The sequence below is a fragment of the Medicago sativa genome, chromosome 2, assembly GCF_051527215.1.
Source record: "Medicago sativa cultivar Bolivia chromosome 2, Bolivia_mono, whole genome shotgun sequence".
Taxonomy (NCBI): Eukaryota; Viridiplantae; Streptophyta; class Magnoliopsida; order Fabales; family Fabaceae; genus Medicago; species Medicago sativa.
The window spans coordinates 33,174,506-33,192,062 of NC_140750.1; the positions used below are offsets into that span (position 1 = coordinate 33,174,506).

The 17,557-nt window shown below is 35.3% G+C and overlaps 3 protein-coding genes, 1 long non-coding RNA gene and 1 pseudogene across 5 annotated transcripts; 4 read left to right on the top strand and 1 right to left on the bottom strand.

The window, feature by feature from the left end:
- Nucleotides 1-744: 744 nt before the first annotated feature.
- Nucleotides 745-2,176, top strand: LOC146946371 (uncharacterized). Its single transcript, XM_085748205.1, has 3 exons — nt 745-1,020; nt 1,144-1,695; nt 1,781-2,176. The coding sequence occupies exons 1-3, from the start codon at nt 745-747 to the stop codon at nt 2,174-2,176; spliced, it is 1,224 nt and encodes a 407-aa protein (XP_085604331.1).
- A 1,337-nt stretch (nt 2,177-3,513) lies between these two features.
- On the top strand, nt 3,514-4,442 carry LOC146946372 (uncharacterized). The gene is made up of 2 exons (XM_085748893.1): nt 3,514-3,613; nt 3,801-4,442. The coding sequence occupies exon 2, from the start codon at nt 3,826-3,828 to the stop codon at nt 4,216-4,218; it is 393 nt and encodes a 130-aa protein (XP_085605019.1). The 5' UTR covers nt 3,514-3,613; nt 3,801-3,825; the 3' UTR covers nt 4,219-4,442.
- A 1,176-nt stretch (nt 4,443-5,618) lies between these two features.
- On the bottom strand, nt 5,619-7,536 carry LOC146946373 (UDP-glycosyltransferase 43 pseudogene; annotated as a pseudogene). Its single transcript, XR_015026705.1, has one exon. The product of XR_015026705.1 is annotated as a UDP-glycosyltransferase 43 pseudogene (transcript).
- A 4,701-nt stretch (nt 7,537-12,237) lies between these two features.
- Nucleotides 12,238-13,669, top strand: LOC146946374 (uncharacterized). The gene is made up of 3 exons (XM_085748206.1): nt 12,238-12,513; nt 12,637-13,188; nt 13,274-13,669. Exons 1-3 carry the CDS (start codon nt 12,238-12,240, stop codon nt 13,667-13,669), a joined length of 1,224 nt encoding a protein of 407 aa, XP_085604332.1.
- A 1,332-nt stretch (nt 13,670-15,001) lies between these two features.
- Nucleotides 15,002-15,930, top strand: LOC146946375 (uncharacterized). The gene is made up of 2 exons (XR_015028243.1): nt 15,002-15,101; nt 15,289-15,930. It is a non-coding gene; the product is annotated as an uncharacterized LOC146946375 (long non-coding RNA).
- The last annotated feature ends 1,627 nt before the right edge of the window (nt 15,931-17,557 follow it).

The following is a 17,557-nucleotide window of genomic DNA, read 5'->3' on the forward strand; positions in this document are numbered from 1 at the left end:
AGAAGCAGAATTACAGCGTCATCATTGTTTTGGACGTGCAGACATCAGGGAGATGGAAACCAGGCCTCGGTCTACTGTACAGGAAGGTAATGTTAACAAGGGTATAGCAAGCGCTGATGTTACTGAGATGCGGACAGAAAACATTCCTAAAACCGGAATGCAACAGAATGATAATAACGGTACAGTAAACCAGAATTTCGTCTCATTTTATTTTACCAATGTTCCGGACGATATTTCTTATTATTCTTTACGGCAAGGATTTGAGGTGTGTGGGATTATGGAGGATGTTTACTTGGCTAGAAAGCGTAATGTTAACGGTGCTTTGTTTGACTTTGTCCGATATGCTAAGGTTAAAGATGTTGAGAAATTATTGAAAGCAGTGAATAATGTATGGTTTGGTGAATGTAAGGTGGTGGCGAAGGTGTCTAGTTTTGATCGTTATGGTAATAAGCTTGGTGAGGGTGGTAACCGTAGTGAGGGATGAAAAAACAATTTTAGAGAGGGAGGGAAAAATATGATGAGGGAGTTAGTATCAACGAGGGAGAAATTAGAAAGTTGGTGGGAACAGGGGTAGTTGAAAATGGTGAGGGAGAAAAAGTTAATTTAGAGGTAGAAAAAAGAAAGTGTGGGGAGAATGAGGGGGTTTCCGTAGGTGGTGCAAGGGTGGTTGAGGAAGGGGTGAAGGAACGTGCTGGGAAGGGAAGTAATGTGGTGCATTCAAAACAAATTTATGTCCATAAATACATGTCTGATGCTTCTGATACCATGTGGGCATCGAAGGGTGTGGTGGTCACAGTTTTGAACGGGGAAGCTATTCGAGTTATGCAGCGTCGAATTTTTTATGCTGGTTTCGAAAAAATTGACATCATTCCTTTGGGTGCTTACAAGGTTCTTGTTCGATCTACGAAAGATGAGGATGTTAGTGTTATGTTCTCGGAAGCACCATATTTTTTTGGTAATTTTTTCTCGTCACCAGTCAAGTGGAATAACGATGTTATTGTTTGCGAAAGAGGTGCGTGGGTAAGAATATATGGTGTGCCGTTACACGCGTGGAAAATTAACTTTTTCAAATTTTGCGTTTTTGATTGTGGATGCCTGCTGAAAGCTGATGAATTTACTTTTGAAAAAGAGCATCTTGATTAGGCGCGGGTTTTATTGTCGACCGTATCTTTGGAAGTGATTAATGCTGATGCTACTATTATGATTGATGGTGTTCGTTTTGACTTTAAAATCATTGAAGAGTGGGGTGACTCATTAGGTGAAGATGCTTGTTTATTTGATGAGGAAGATGTCAGAGAGGGTCGTAATGACGGCACAACTGAAGCTTTAGAGGAGGACATAGGTAGGGAGGATATTGATGCCTTTGTGAACCAAATTTCAGAAGATTGGGGTCATGATAATGTGGTACAAATTCAGAATGATAAGGAAGACTTGGCTGAGTTTAAATATGGGAAGGCAGCTGCTAGACATCCATTTAATGTTCCAATGCCTTCGGTTGATAAACATGACTCACATAGTTTGAAAAATGATGATAAAGTAATTAAGTTGGTGGCTAGTCAATTGTCTCATAAACCTGATGTTCAAGTGGTGAAACAAAATGTTACAGCTGATGGCAGAAGGTCTCGTGAGGTGAAAAGTGAAGCAAGGAAAATAGCTAAACGCACTACTTCATGTCCACCGGACCGTGTTCATTCAGTTACTCCGGGACCGTGGAGTTTGAAGTGGATTAATAGACAAAATAATGCGGATAAAATTGTTAATAACAAGACGCTTTTAGCAGAGGTTCCGCGAGCTATTAAGAAGAAGGGGGGGTGGTGCTTCTCGCCATAAGGTTCCAAGTTTAAAACGAATTGCAAGACTTCCAGCAAAAGATCGTCATGAAATTCTTCGTGCTCTTCGAAAGACTGTTAAGAAGCACAGGGGGTTGTTTGATGGCTCTAAGAATAAGGTATCTTCTGATGAGAGTTTTTCCCAACCTTCTGGTTCTCTATCATCTGTTAATAATGACTGGACGAATTGGCTTGTGCTTCATGGAAATAAAAATAATGCGGTTGATGATGTGTGGGGGATAGGGAAGGCAGTGGGACTGAAATTCACAAGAGACAAAAATAATATGTTTGACGTCTTGTCGGGGGCGGGAAGAAAAAATAAGGATGGTGATGGAAAAGGGCAGTAGGCCACGGGTAGTGAGGGTTCTGGGCAGGTGGTGGTTTTGTTTGTAATGAATATAATTTCGTGGAATGTCAGGGGATTATGGAGGTATGAAAATAGGAGTGAAGTTCGTCAATTAGTGAAGGAGAAACACCCGTTTATTCTTTGTATCCAAGAAACTAAGATGGCTTTGGCTGATGCTTTTATTTGTAAATCTTTATGGAAAAATAGATGTGAAAATCACTTATTTCAATAAAAGGGGAAAGAGAAAAACGAGTTAGAGGGGTGATTTTGGGTCAAAAATTGACCCTAAACCACCCCTTTTTGGTAGATGAAGGAGAAGAAACTAGGATTTTGGTGACGGCTCACTAGAGAGAGAAAGGAAAAAGAAAAAGGTTTTTATCCATGGTTACGTTTTTTTTCAAATTTACCGCTCTTAAAACTAAGGTTAATAGGTTTGTTATTGAATTTTGATTTGAAACGAAATTGATAAATTACTTTATTTATAATATTGTTGCTGAAATATTTATTTCTAAAATTATGCATGAATTCAAAAACAAGAATAAGAAAATATAAGCAAGTAATCATTTTTGATGTCATAATCCCTTTTGGACTTACCATCTCAATCTTAAATGGTCTATAAACATTTTTTTAATGAAGTTGGTTGGAAAAAATGATTTTAGAGTAAATATTATAACCCAATTTGTAACAAAAAAAAACTTAAAAGACCAATTGATAAAAAAACATAAAAGTTTAATTATTTATTATTTTTGATAGAAATTTTTTAATTTGTTATAAACATCTAATTTAAAGGACTAAGATTTATTTTTTGTTGATCAAAGGGCTAAGATTTATTTAGCCAAAAAAGACACTCCATCCGTTTTATTTTAATAGTCGTTTTAGAGTTGTGCATGATTTAAAAAAATGATTAATTGAAATGATTTTAATGTTAAAAATAGTGTAATTTACTCAAATATCCTTGTTAATTGTAGTTAGCGAAGTAGTTAGAGAGAGTGGAATTCAGTAAATAAATGTATATTTAAACAATAAAAAATAAATGTCGTATCCATATTCTAAAATGATGATTATTTTTTTTTTGACGCTAAAATGTTGATTATTGGAAACATAAACAAATATTGAAGTGACAATTAAAATGAGACGAAGTAAAAACTTTGTTTTTTGAACTGAAATGATATTTGTATAATAATTTTTTAACAATTTTGTGACAACTTTTTCTCTCTCATAGTAATATTGTATATATTTTTTTTTTGACAAAATTATATTATATATATAATATTTACTTTATCTCTCTATTGTTTTATTTAGTAGATTCATTGTTTCTAAAGTTGTCATATAAATTGTTGCTAATTAACTCAACTCTTTTACACGTTTATAAAGTAACAACAAAGTAGTACCCCACGTTTTCTACCACTGTTGCTCACCTCCGCGCCCGTTTCTCTCGGTGAGTTCCTTGTTCCCAATGAATTGATTCAATCCTGCTATGCTAGTAATTTTTTGATGTGTTGGGAGACATTTGATTATGCCACTTGTAAAATCTTTTACTTTAACTCTTGCTTGCTTAAATGCACACAAACTGTTTGATAAAATGCTCCAAACATTTTCCATCTTCAAAATTTATGTTATGCCAGGATTAAGAGTGAATCCAAACCAGCCATGCCTTGTAAGGAGAAAATTAACAGCATGGGAGTTGAGGAATCCATGGAAGCAGTTCGTAACTATTCTCTCCGGTCAGCAGCTATTATCACTGAGGCTATCAAAACTTTTGAGACGGAGCGCTCCAAATTGGAGTCGGAGTTGAATTCTCTTCGAATTGATTGTAATGAGAAGCAGAAGGAAATTCTCAAACTGGAAGATGACGCTTATGATAGTTATGAGGATGGATTTGAGAATGCTCTTCAGCAGATTCGGGTACTTTACCCTGCCATTGATCTTTCTGGAGCAGATTCGATGATGCGTGTCCTAAGAGGTCGGATTGTAGATCCTCTGGCCAAAGCTCCTTTTGGTGTTGTGACAAGCGCTGGTTCACGTACACAAAGTGAGCACTAAAGTTTGGTTGTTCGACTTGATTTGATATGTTCAACAATTATTTCTGTCCGTTTTCTTCTTTGATTTTGAGTAGTGTGTTGTATTATTCGCAAGGTCACTTTTGTACCATCACTATGTTTATTGTAAACCATGCACTTTCGCGACTCTTGTTCTTCTGTTGTACCCGAGCTAAGCTCAGTTTTACACTATTCTATTTGTTCCAATTAATGGTCTGTTTCAGCTTCTGTTTCTATGACAATATTCTATTTATGCCAATGCAGGGTTTCAACACCACTTCATTATTAAAAAGTAAAAAAAATGCAAAAAATATAATAGTTCTTTAAATTATTGTAACTTCACATATAACCTACAAAGAACAAATTTAAAACAAGTAACATAGACGAAAAAAATTAACAGAAAATTAATCTTATCAGCAAACAAACTAATGAATCAAAAGTAAAATAAACTTAGAAGGAAAGTGCAATAATTTCTTAATGAAAACAATTTATATGCAGAAAAAAATGGATTGTATTCTATTCTACCTTTTATTATTAAAAATATTTTATAAAGAAGCACTTATTAAGTACTTATGATGTAAGCGCTTAACTAAATTCTGTATCTAAATAGGGCTGCAGTGAAGAAAGAAAAAAAATATGGAAAAAAAGACTAATCTAGTGTGAGATTCTTCCATAATGCAAAGTTATCCATCAGACTTAAGTAGTGTCATAGCTAAAGATGGAATTACTGTTTTGTCCAACACCATAACATATATTGAAGAAGTGGTGTTTATGTTTAGGTGTGAAGGTGGCAATCAGAAATTTGAGGGAGCAACAGAAGAAAGCACATAAAGTATTGAATGAGAATAAGAATAAAATAAAGACCAACCACCTTACTTGAATGTGTTGGCATTAAACATAGATATTTTTGTTTTGGAGGTATGTCCAAAAAGGGGAAAATGGAATTTCATCAATCTCTTGTTCACTGGTTTTGTTCTTTTTGTTAAGGGTGTACAATGTAGGTGTCTTATCAGAGCAAGGATAAGAGAATTTTGGTTGATCTTGTATTATTTGAATGAATTTGAGAAAGGAGAGAAATTGAACATGATGAAAATTAACTAAATCTAGCAAAAATAGTTCTCATTGAGTGTATCATACAACCTGTCACAATCACAAAAACGATGAGTGACGATGAGACACAAATATAGGTTTGTTTTGTTTTTTGTTGAAACAATGCTTGTGGAGTTCGTGTCTAAGTTGTGAGGACTAATACTACCTTGAATTTCTACTTATATGAGTGACATTGATTTCTGTCAAATTTTCAAACGATTTTCATGTATTTTTCATTCGTAGACCATATGAGATACTTCTCCACCTTAGAGGCTCAGCTAAACAAAATTACAATCACAAAAACACAAGAAAACCTGACAGAATTTTGTTTGTATTAAATTTCAAACACTTCTATTTGAAATATCACACAGACATGCAACTCAACTAAACATGTGTGCCACACTACATTATATTTCCTCTTTTTGATACATGCTGCACTGCCTACTGACTGGATAGCCTCTGTGCCTGTGATCCTTAAATTTCTTGATAAGCCACTGCCTCTAGTTTTTCACTTGCAACTCTTTCAGCACACCCTTAAATCAACCTTTTCAAATACACTGTAGAATCTGTCACCGAGACTGTTAAATATTTTCCACACTTCGGCACCTTCGAGTGAGCTGAGATGGCTGAGACTAAAGCGATCTATCAGGAGTCTAGGACATTTCAATAGTTCTGAACCTCAAAGATTGAGGCCACGAGGAGCTGAAGCTGAAAAGAAAAATTAATGACAGCTCAATAAATTGTCATATCTCTTAATATAATATGTTCGGTAAGTTTTAATCATTTCGTCGAATCTTGAATCAGAGACATAAGGTTGGTATAAGACGATCCATTCTCCATCAAAGTAACCCTACACTTTTTACTCATCTCTTTTACATTCCTCCTAATCTCATCACTATTGTTCATCAAAGTACTAACACCATTCTTAACTTCTTCTGCACGCACCAGATCCCCACCTACCCTATAGTCCAGCCTAATCTCCACCGCTAATCCCAATTCCCTAACCATCTGGAATGCATTCATTTGTTGCTCCTCATAGACCGGCCATGTGGCAATTGGCACACCAAACCACAAACTCTCTAAAATTGAGTTCCAACCACAATGCGACACGAATCCACCCACCGCCTTGTGGGCCAGTACCTTGGCTTGTGGGACCCATCCACATACTATACCCATTCCCACAGTCCGTTCCAAAAACCCATCCGGTAGAACATTCTCGTAACTCGCATAGTCTCTTGGGTCTGCTAACTGGGCCTTCGGAGGTCCACGTAAAGCCCATAAAAATCTAATCCCAGCCCATTCAAGACCAATAGCAATTTGCTCTACTTGTTTTACTTCAAGACTCCCCAAGCTACCAAAGCAAAGAAAAACCACAGACCCAACAGGCTGTAAATCTAGCCACTCCATGATATAATTATATTGGACCGGGTTTGGGTCCCATTGGACCGGTCTAACAAGGTTGAGAACCGGTCCAATCGGGTAAACAGGTGGAAGTTGCAAATCGTTGTAAAGTGATTGAAGAGCATAAGGTTCAAGCTCTTGTAATGTATTTACCACAATACCTTTTGTTTCTCTGTACCTCTTTGCATGGTATGAAACCCATGAATAAGCGTCTTCTTCGGTTTTCCAGTCCAAGACCAAGTTAGGCAAAACAAGTTTCGGAAGCAAGTTTTGGAAAGTCGGAATTTCAAACTCATTTTCCAATTCAACTGATTTGAGTTGAGGAATGTGCAGCGTGAATCCGAGAAAACTCGCAGGCGATGCGAAGAAGAGGTAGCAAGGTACGGATATCTCATTCGCAACATCGATGATGGTGGTGGAGAACATGTCAACAAACAAAGCAGCGAGTTTAACCGAGTTGTTTTTTGTGAGGCTGAGGAGTGTGTTTTTTATGTTGTTTGTGTGTTTTTGTATGAGGAAGGAAATATAAGCGATTAATGATTGGTATTGATCAGGTGTTGGAGGGTCTACGGTAGGAAGGTGGATGAAACGGAGATTAGTTGCGGAGGAAGGACGTGATTGGAGGTAAGTGTTAACGAGTGGTAGCTTTGGTATGTTGATGATAAGAATGGTTGCAAAGAGTTGAGGGTGGTGTTTGGTTAGATGGTTAGCAAATTCAACTGTGGGAACCATGTTTCCAATGGTTGGTGTTGAAATGAAAACCACCTCAAATTTAGTCATGATGATGATTGAGTCACTACTACAGTCTTCTCTAGATTGTGTGATATCGTGTGGTATGAATGCATATATAATAATGAGGAAAAAATATAATGGCCAATGAGGAATAGAGAGAGATAATGTTATATTTTGGAGTTTAGTTAGGTACATCAATTATAGATAATGGCAGTGAGACAAATGCATAGAATTTTGTAAACTACATTATCAAGAAGATGTGCAATACAAGGCATCACTGTCCAAAGGTAAAAGACAAGCATTGAGTCTTTGGCATTTGTACACTTTGCTCACAATAAACCAAGCAATTAGTAATAAAATTGACACAATGCTTACCAAATGTGTGATAGAAGTAAAATACAAGCCAGCTTGCAATCACTAAAACAATATTCAAATGAAGTATGCAGTAAGTAATAACAATATCAAGTTACAACCCAAAATACCAAACCAGTAAATATACAAAAATTCACTACCATCAGCCATAAAAACTAATGTAAAAATGGTTACAAGATAAAAATCCTAAGATAAAACCAAAATACAAGCATATATAACATTTTCAAGCCACAACATATACTCCTGTGTGACACACGCTACTGTTCCATATTTAACACTCCCCATTCCATGTATTAAAAGATGTAAAAGTTTTGTAATACTAATCTTTCATAAGTATTGGAGCAAAAATGATTTTGTTAGTAAGTTAATGTTTTGGAATTTATTAAATGCTGACCAAGTTTTGTTTGTTAATTTTTTCTAGTGCTTTGGTAGTATGATAAAGGGTTGGAGTCAACGTGTGATTAAATTTCACTTCAAATAGCTCTAGGCTTCCTCACATTGTAATATAGGAACAAAACTACATTGATCTTGCTATGATCTTGCTCACAAGTTTTAGTTCAACCGGCAAAAATGCCGGAATTGTTGTTAGGCCAGACGCCGTGACCAAGGTTCGTACCCCAACTCCTCCATTTATGTGTGTGAGTTTTCAATAACTATTGTAATTTTGTCTATCCACAAAAATTAAAAGAAAAACTCCGATTGAATTTGAACAACCTAATTTCATTCATATGCAGAAACTGTACCAAGGCTTGTCCATCTTAGCAATGACATGATGAAAAACCAGTTTGCTGTCAGTAATAGCAAATATCAAATTACAAGAAAATACCAAACCAGTTATCACAAAACCATTATGTCGAAAGAGAGTTACATCGAAAATTCACTAAAAGGAGTAACTAAAAAGTAATGTATGCTAAAAAGTAAATGTGCACTTACAATAATGGTGATACAAGACTCTCATGGTAAACATATTGTATATACATGCAACCACTAATCCCAGGGGAATCCACCCTACCATTATTTAAGTTGTAGAAGACCAACTTATCCCATATCAGCACAACAACATGATCTTCAAGAATGAGCACTGGTTTAATATAATAAAACGTGTGTTGTACATGATTCCGTAACTGCTCATGAGGGATCATCATCAACCTAGTCCAGGATTCAGCAACTCCATATGTTTTCATCAACCACAAAACCGAATGAGTTTTGTTCTCGTCAAAATACACATAAAGACAGTTATTGGAAACACATAACCTAGGATTGCAGACATTGACACCATCATGTTCAGGCAGCAGCAATTCCTTATAAATCTCCTTTTCAAGATCAAAGGAAATAATCACTCTTTGATTAGAACTAACAACCCATTGCACGAACCAAAAATAGTATATTCAGTTTCTAAGTCGAACTCAGCAGCTTTAGGTTCTAACGAGTCCTGGAAAAAGCGTTTCATGCTGAAGCTAACAGATTTGGCAGGTTGTGATAGGTTTTCAAGCAATGACTCAACTGGGAGAGATATGATATATTCTAAAGAAGAAAATAAATGCTGGTGAGTTATGTTTGGACTCATGGTTAAGCTCTGAAGGTGACTTTTTACGAAACAGGGATCAGAGATTAGGGTTTTCCATGATTTGCAAACAAGTTTCAATTGCAGTAGGGATCTCACTGGAAGTCTCAAGAGGATCTGAAAGACGACATCATCCGGCAAGACGGGTGATGGTCGCCGCCAGTGAAGTAAACCGTCACTCATTGAATTTGAGGATATGTGTTGTGAATTGTTTGCAGAAGAAAGTTACGTTGGGTATAAGGAGGGCTGTTTGACGATGGACTAAAAAATAGTGTGAATCTATATTGTGTATACAAGAAAATAGGGGATTTTGGTGTAACTTTTTAATTATTTCAATTATACCCTTATACAAATTTTTATAAAATATTATATTGTTGGTGTTAAAAAAAAGATAAAAATAAAGAATATTATCTTGTGTCATTGAAAAAAATAATTATAGTTTGTTGAATTTGTTACAATTTGAAAGTAACATATATTTATATTTATAATTTTCATAAAAATTAAAATTTCAACCGTTCATAATTTAGTAAAATAAAAAGAGAGGTCCTCGTGAACTTAGCTCAGTTGCTATGGACAATGCATAAAAATATACAAAGGTACGAGGTTCAAATCCCAACCACCACCAAAAAAATAAATAAAAAGAGAGCGAAAAGAGAGATTGAGTGATAAGAACTGGTTTCCCTAAAAAAAAGTGATAAGTGCTGTTTATTTTTTTTAGTTGGAGTTTAATTGGGATAATATTATTTTTAAATATCTTTAAAAAAATTAAAATTTGAATTTTCACTAATATAATAATAATAATATACTAAAATTAATGTCCGTCGATTTTACTAACATGACATGATGTATCTTTTATTCTCATGAAATTTTTGAAGATTACATGGTCATTTTGCAAATAATCAGATTGGTCGTTACATTCTCAATCCCTATCCCTGTTTTTCTAACTTTATCAAACAACCTTATGATTTGTCAAGAAAAAACCTAGAAAAATGTAGATTGTTCCTTGATTTTTGATTTTCACCATGAATCCTTTTTTATGTAGAAATTTTCTCCATGAATCCAATATCCTAAACAAATTTAAATTTGATATTGAAAACAGTGATAAGGTCGGTTATAAATCCCTCTTTAAGAAAAATAAAATGATTACTAAAAAAGTAAAAATCAATTACTAATGTAATTATTTTTTTTTCCCGATCAAACTAATATAAGAAAAAAAATAAAGGCTTTTTTTTGACAAAATAATAAAGTTAGTATCCACTAAACTTCATTAAATGTCCTACGTTCAACCATTAAAATAGAATAAGAAAGTCCTAAAAAGAAATAGAATAAGAAAGTTAATTTTTTGAGAGAGAATAATAAAGTTAATGTCTCGCTAATTTGCATATAAAGTAAAATTAAATTTAATAGAAATACCGCATTAATGTTAATTTTGACGGTGTTTTACATATAAAATAACAAAATATTTAATAGAAACACTACATTGACGATGAGAGAGAGTGGTCCAGTGAGAAAGAGAAGCGGTTACCCTATCCACCGAGGGCCACCGCGACGGTATTCACCTTCGCCGGAAGTGAGGTACTATACAGGGGGGATCTAAGCAGGGTGCCACTAAATGGGAGGGATAGGGGAGAGTGGTCCGACGTGAGACCGTGAAGAGGGAAAGCGTAGGAACAGGTGGCAGACAGACAGGACAGGGTTTGGGAGGAGCAGCGGCGTGGAGGTTCAAGGCAGCAAGGGCAGTATAGGGTTAGGGCAAGGTTTGGTTCTAAATGGGGAGATTTTGAATCTGAGGATTCACATGATTTTTGTGAGCTGATTCTTTCCAATGATGGGCAGGTCATACTACAGTAATCACGTCATGATCGGTTTCATGGTGAAGAATCACACAGGGAAGGAATACTATCACCGTGTCACCAATGGCGTTCGTTGTCTCGGAGAAGGTATCACAGTCGTATGAATAATCGTGCAGGTTCTAGGGTTGAGAGGTAGCGCCGTATTTCGTTTTCACCAGAAAGGAAACCTTGCAACACAAATTGATAGAAGGGGCTAATGTGTTTTGCGTAGGGGAGCTCATTGTGCACTGATGAAAAAACAGCAAGGTCCCTTAGATACAGTACGACAAGAAGCAGAATTACAGCGTCATCATTGTTTTGGACGTGCAGACATCAGGGAGATGGAAACCAGGCCTCGGTCTACTGTACAGGAAGGTAATGTTAACAAGGGTATAGCAAGCGCTGATGTTACTGAGATGCGGACAGAAAACATTCCTAAAACCGGAATGCAACAGAATGATAATAACGGTACAGTAAACCAGAATTTCGTCTCATTTTATTTTACCAATGTTCCGGACGATATTTCTTATTATTCTTTACGGCAAGGATTTGAGGTGTGTGGGATTATGGAGGATGTTTACTTGGCTAGAAAGCGTAATGTTAACGGTGCTTTGTTTGACTTTGTCCGATATGCTAAGGTTAAAGATGTTGAGAAATTATTGAAAGCAGTGAATAATGTATGGTTTGGTGAATGTAAGGTGGTGGCGAAGGTGTCTAGTTTTGATCGTTATGGTAATAAGCTTGGTGAGGGTGGTAACCGTAGTGAGGGATGAAAAAACAATTTTAGAGAGGGAGGGAAAAATATGATGAGGGAGTTAGTATCAACGAGGGAGAAATTAGAAAGTTGGTGGGAACAGGGGTAGTTGAAAATGGTGAGGGAGAAAAAGTTAATTTAGAGGTAGAAAAAAGAAAGTGTGGGGAGAATGAGGGGGTTTCCGTAGGTGGTGCAAGGGTGGTTGAGGAAGGGGTGAAGGAACGTGCTGGGAAGGGAAGTAATGTGGTGCATTCAAAACAAATTTATGTCCATAAATACATGTCTGATGCTTCTGATACCATGTGGGCATCGAAGGGTGTGGTGGTCACAGTTTTGAACGGGGAAGCTATTCGAGTTATGCAGCGTCGAATTTTTTATGTTGGTTTCGAAAAAATCGACATCATTCCTTTGGGTGCTTACAAGGTTCTTGTTCGATCTACGAAAGATGAGGATGTTAGTGTTATGTTCTCGGAAGCACCATATTTTTTTGGTAATTTTTTCTCGTCACCAGTCAAGTGGAATAAAGATGTTATTGTTTGCGAAAGAGGTGCGTGGGTAAGAATATATGGTGTGCCGTTACACGCGTGGAAAATTAACTTTTTCAAATTTTGCGTTTTTGATTGTGGATGCCTGCTGAAAGCTGATGAATTTACTTTTGAAAAAGAGCATCTTGATTAGGCGCGGGTTTTATTGTCGACCGTATCTTTGGAAGTGATTAATGCTGATGCTACTATTATGATTGATGGTGTTCGTTTTGACTTTAAAATCATTGAAGAGTGGGGTGACTCATTAGGTGAAGATGCTTGTTTATTTGATGAGGAAGATGTCAGAGAGGGTCGTAATGACGGCACAACTGAAGCTTTAGAGGAGGACATAGGTAGGGAGGATATTGATGCCTTTGTGAACCAAATTTCAGAAGATTGGGGTCATGATAATGTGGTACAAATTCAGAATGATAAGGAAGACTTGGCTGAGTTTAAATATGGGAAGGCAGCTGCTAGACATCCATTTAATGTTCCAATGCCTTCGGTTGATAAACATGACTCACATAGTTTGAAAAATGATGATAAAGTAATTAAGTTGGTGGCTAGTCAATTGTATCATAAACCTGATGTTCAAGTGGTGAAACAAAATGTTACAGCTGATGGCAGAAGGTCTCGTGAGGTGAAAAGTGAAGCAAGGAAAATAGCTAAACGCACTACTTCATGTCCACCGGACCGTGTTCATTCAGTTACTCCGGGACCGTGGAGTTTGAAGTGGATTAATAGACAAAATAATGCGGATAAAATTGTTAATAACAAGACGCTTTTAGCAGAGGTTCCGCGAGCTATTAAGAAGAAGGGGGGGTGGTGCTTCTCGCCATAAGGTTCCAAGTTTAAAACGAATTGCAAGACTTCCAGCAAAAGATCGTCATGAAATTCTTCGTGCTCTTCGAAAGACTGTTAAGAAGCACAAGGGGTTGTTTGATGGCTCTAAGAATAAGGTATCTTCTGATGAGAGTTTTTCCCAACCTTCTGGTTCTCTATCATCTGTTAATAATGACTGGACGAATTGGCTTGTGCTTCATGGAAATAAAAATAATGCGGTTGATGATGTGTGGGGGATAGGGAAGGCAGTGGGACTGAAATTCACAAGAGACAAAAATAATATGTTTGACGTCTTGTCGGGGGCGGGAAGAAAAAATAAGGATGGTGATGGAAAAGGGCAGTAGGCCACGGGTAGTGAGGGTTCTGGGCAGGTGGTGGTTTTGTTTGTAATGAATATAATTTCGTGGAATGTCAGGGGATTATGGAGGTATGAAAATAGGAGTGAAGTTCGTCAATTAGTGAAGGAGAAACACCCGTTTATTCTTTGTATCCAAGAAACTAAGATGGCTTTGGCTGATGCTTTTATTTGTAAATCTTTATGGAAAAATAGATGTGAAAATCACTTATTTCAATAAAAGGGAAAGAGAAAAACGAGTTAGAGGGGTGATTTTGGGTCAAAAATTGACCCTAAACCACCCCTCTTTGGTAGATGAAGGAGAAGAAACTAGGATTTTGGTGACGGCTCACTAGAGAGAGAAAGGAAAAAGAAAAAGGTTTTTATCCATGGTTACGTTTTTTTTCAAATTTACCGCTCTTAAAACTAAGGTTAATAGGTTTGTTATTGAATTTTGATTTGAAACGAAATTGATAAATTACTTTATTTATAATATTGTTGCTGAAATATTTATTTCTAAAATTATGCATGAATTCAAAAACAAGAATAAGAAAATATAAGCAAGTAATCATGTTTGATGTCATAATCCCTTTTGGACTTACCATCTCAATCTTAAATGGTCTATAAACATTTTTTTAATGAAGTTGGTTGGAAAAAATGATTTTAGAGTAAATATTATAACCCAATTTGTAACAAAAAAAAACTTAAAAGACCAATTGATAAAAAAACATAAAAGTTTAATTATTTATTATTTTTGATAGAAAATTTTTAATTTGTTATAAACATCTAATTTAAAGGACTAAGATTTATTTTTTGTTGATCAAAGGGCTAAGATTTATTTAGCCAAAAAAGACACTCCATCCGTTTTATTTTAATAGTCGTTTTAGAGTTGTGCATGATTTAAAAAAATGATTAATTGAAATGATTTTAATGTTAAAAATAGTGTAATTTACTCAAATATCCTTGTTAATTGTAGTTAGCGAAGTAGTTAGAGAGTGGAATTCAGTAAATAAATGTATATTTAAACAATAAAAAATAAATGTCGTATCCATATTCTAAAATGATGATTATTTTTTTTTTGACGCTAAAATGTTGATTATTGGAAACATAAACAAATATTGAAGTGACAATTAAAATGAGACGAAGTAAAAACTTTGTTTTTTGAACTGAAATGATATTTGTATAATAATTTTTTAATAATTTTGTGACAACTTTTTCTCTCTCATAGTAATATTATATATTTTTTTTTTGACAAAGTTATATTATATATATAATATTTACTTTATCTCTCTATTGTTTTATTTAGTAGATTCATTGTTTCTAAAGTTGTCATATAAATTGTTGCTAATTAACTCAACTCTTTTACACGTTTATAAAGTAACAACAAAGTAGTACCCCACGTTTTCTACCACTGTTGCTCACCTCCGCGCCCGTTTCTCTCGGTGAGTTCCTTGTTCCCAATGAATTGATTCAATCCTGCTATGCTAGTAATTTTTTGATGTGTTGGGAGACATTTGATTATGCCACTTGTAAAATCTTTTACTTTAACTCTTGCTTGCTTAAATGCACACAAACTGTTTGATAAAATGCTCCAAACATTTTCCATCTTCAAAATTTATGTTATGCCAGGATTAAGAGTGAATCCAAACCAGCCATGCCTTGTAAGGAGAAAATTAACAGCATGGGAGTTGAGGAATCCATGGAAGCAGTTCGTAACTATTCTCTCCGGTCAGCAGCTATTATCACTGAGGCTATCAAAACTTTTGAGACGGAGCGCTCCAAATTGGAGTCGGAGTTGAATTCTCTTCGAATTGATTGTAATGAGAAGCAGAAGGAAATTCTCAAACTGGAAGGTGACGCTTATGATAGTTATGAGGATGGATTTGAGAATGCTCTTCAGCAGATTCGGGTACTTTACCCTGCCATTGATCTTTCTGGAGCAGATTCGATGATGCGTGTCCTAAGAGGTCGGATTGTAGATCCTCTGGATAAAGCTCCTTTTGGTGTTGTGACAAGCGCTGGTTCACGCACACAAACTGAGCATTAAAGTTTGGTTGTTCGACTTGATTTGATATGTTCAACAATTATTTCTGTCCGTTTTCTTCTTTGATTTTGAGCAGTGTGTTGTATTATTCGCAAGGTCACTTTTGTACCATCACTATGTTTATTGTAAACCATGCACTTTCGCGACTCTTGTTCTTCTGTTGTACCCGAGCTAAGCTCAGTTTTACACTATTCTATTTGTTCCAATTAATGGTCTGTTTCAGCTTCTGTTTCTATGACAATATTCTATTTATGCCAATGCAGGGTTTCAACACCACTTCATTATTAAAAAGTAAAAAAAATGCAAAAAATGTAATAGTTCTTTAAATTATTGTAACTTCACATATAACCTACAAAGAACAAATTTAAAACAAGTAACATAGACGAAAAAAATTAACAGAAAATTAATCTTATCAGCAAACAAACTAATGAATCAAAAGTAAAATAAACTTAGAAGGAAAGTGCAATAATTTCTTAATGAAAACAATTTATATGCAGAAAAAAATGGATTGTATTCTATTCTACCTTTTATTATTAAAAATATTTTATAAAGAAGCACTTATTAAGTACTTATGATGTAAGCGCTTAACTAAATTCTGTATCTAAATAGGGCTGCAGTGAAGAAAGAAAAAAAATATGGAAAAAAAGACTAATCTAGTGTGAGATTCTTCCATAATGCAAAGTTATCCATCAGACTTAAGTAGTGTCATAGCTAAAGATGGAATTACTGTTTTGTCCAACACCATAACATATATTGAAGAAGTGGTGTTTATGTTTAGGTGTGAAGGTGGCAAACAGAAATTTGAGGGAGCAACAGAAGAAAGCACATAAAAAATTGAATGTGAGTAAGAATAAAATAAAGACCTACTTGAATGTGTTGGCATTAAACACATTCAAGGGGAAAATGGAATTTCATCAATCTCTTGTTCACTGGTTTTGTTCTTTTTGTTAAGGGTGTACAATGTAGGTGTCTTATCAGAGCAAGGATAAGAAAATTTTGGTTGATCTTGTATTATTTGAATGAATTTGAGAAAGGAGAGAAATTGAACATGATGAAAATTAACTAAATCTAGCAAAAATAGTTCTCGTTGAGTGTATCAAGAAACTGATACATACACTAAAATCATCTTGGAATGTAAAGCAAGAAACTGATAAAAATGTGCAGAAATTATAGTTGCAGAGGACCCCCTGTACCTGCACCTATACTTGCACCCTCATGCCTTTTTTAATGGATAAAATGAAGTTCTATTCAATGGAAATGGTTGATCATGGGACTTAAAAGGGATTCTTTTCTATGAAGTTGATATTAACTTCGGTAGAGTTAGAGACACAAATTTAGGTTTGTTTTGTTTTTTGTTGAAACAATGCTTATGGAGTTCGTGTCTAAGTTGTGAGGACTAATACTACCTTGAATTTCTACTTATATGAGTGACATTGATTTCTGTCAAATTTTCAAACGATTTTCATGTATTTTTCATTCGTAGACCATATGAGATACTTCTCCACCTTAGACGCTCAGCTAAACAAAATTACAATCACAAAAAGCTCAGAAAACCAATGACAGAATTTTGTTTGTATTAAATTTCAAACACTTCTATTTGAAATATCACCAGACATGCAACTCAACTAAACATGTGTGCCACACTACATTATATTTCCTCTTTTTGATACATGCTGCACTGCCTACTGACTGGATAGCGCTTGTGCCTGTGATCCTTAAATTTCTTGATAAGCCACTGCCTATAGTTTTTCACTTTCAACTCTTTCAGCACACCCTTAAATCTACCTTTTCAAATACACTGTAGAATCTGTCACCGAGACCGTTAAATATTTTCCACACTTCGGCACCTTCGAG

Excerpts from the sequence above, each read along its gene's own strand:
- LOC146946371 (XM_085748205.1), top strand. The coding sequence starts at position 745 with ATGTCTGATGCTTCTGATACCATGTGGGCATCGAAGGGTGTGGTGGTC. Across the intron at positions 1,021-1,143 it reads TTTGCGAAAGAGGTGCGTGG|GCGCGGGTTTTATTGTCGAC; the intron begins GTAAGAATATAT and ends CATCTTGATTAG. Across the intron at positions 1,696-1,780 it reads CACCGGACCGTGTTCATTCA|AGGTTCCGCGAGCTATTAAG; the intron begins GTTACTCCGGGA and ends CGCTTTTAGCAG.
- LOC146946372 (XM_085748893.1), top strand. The coding sequence starts at position 3,826 with ATGCCTTGTAAGGAGAAAATTAACAGCATGGGAGTTGAGGAATCCATG.
- LOC146946374 (XM_085748206.1), top strand. The coding sequence starts at position 12,238 with ATGTCTGATGCTTCTGATACCATGTGGGCATCGAAGGGTGTGGTGGTC. Across the intron at positions 12,514-12,636 it reads TTTGCGAAAGAGGTGCGTGG|GCGCGGGTTTTATTGTCGAC; the intron begins GTAAGAATATAT and ends CATCTTGATTAG. Across the intron at positions 13,189-13,273 it reads CACCGGACCGTGTTCATTCA|AGGTTCCGCGAGCTATTAAG; the intron begins GTTACTCCGGGA and ends CGCTTTTAGCAG.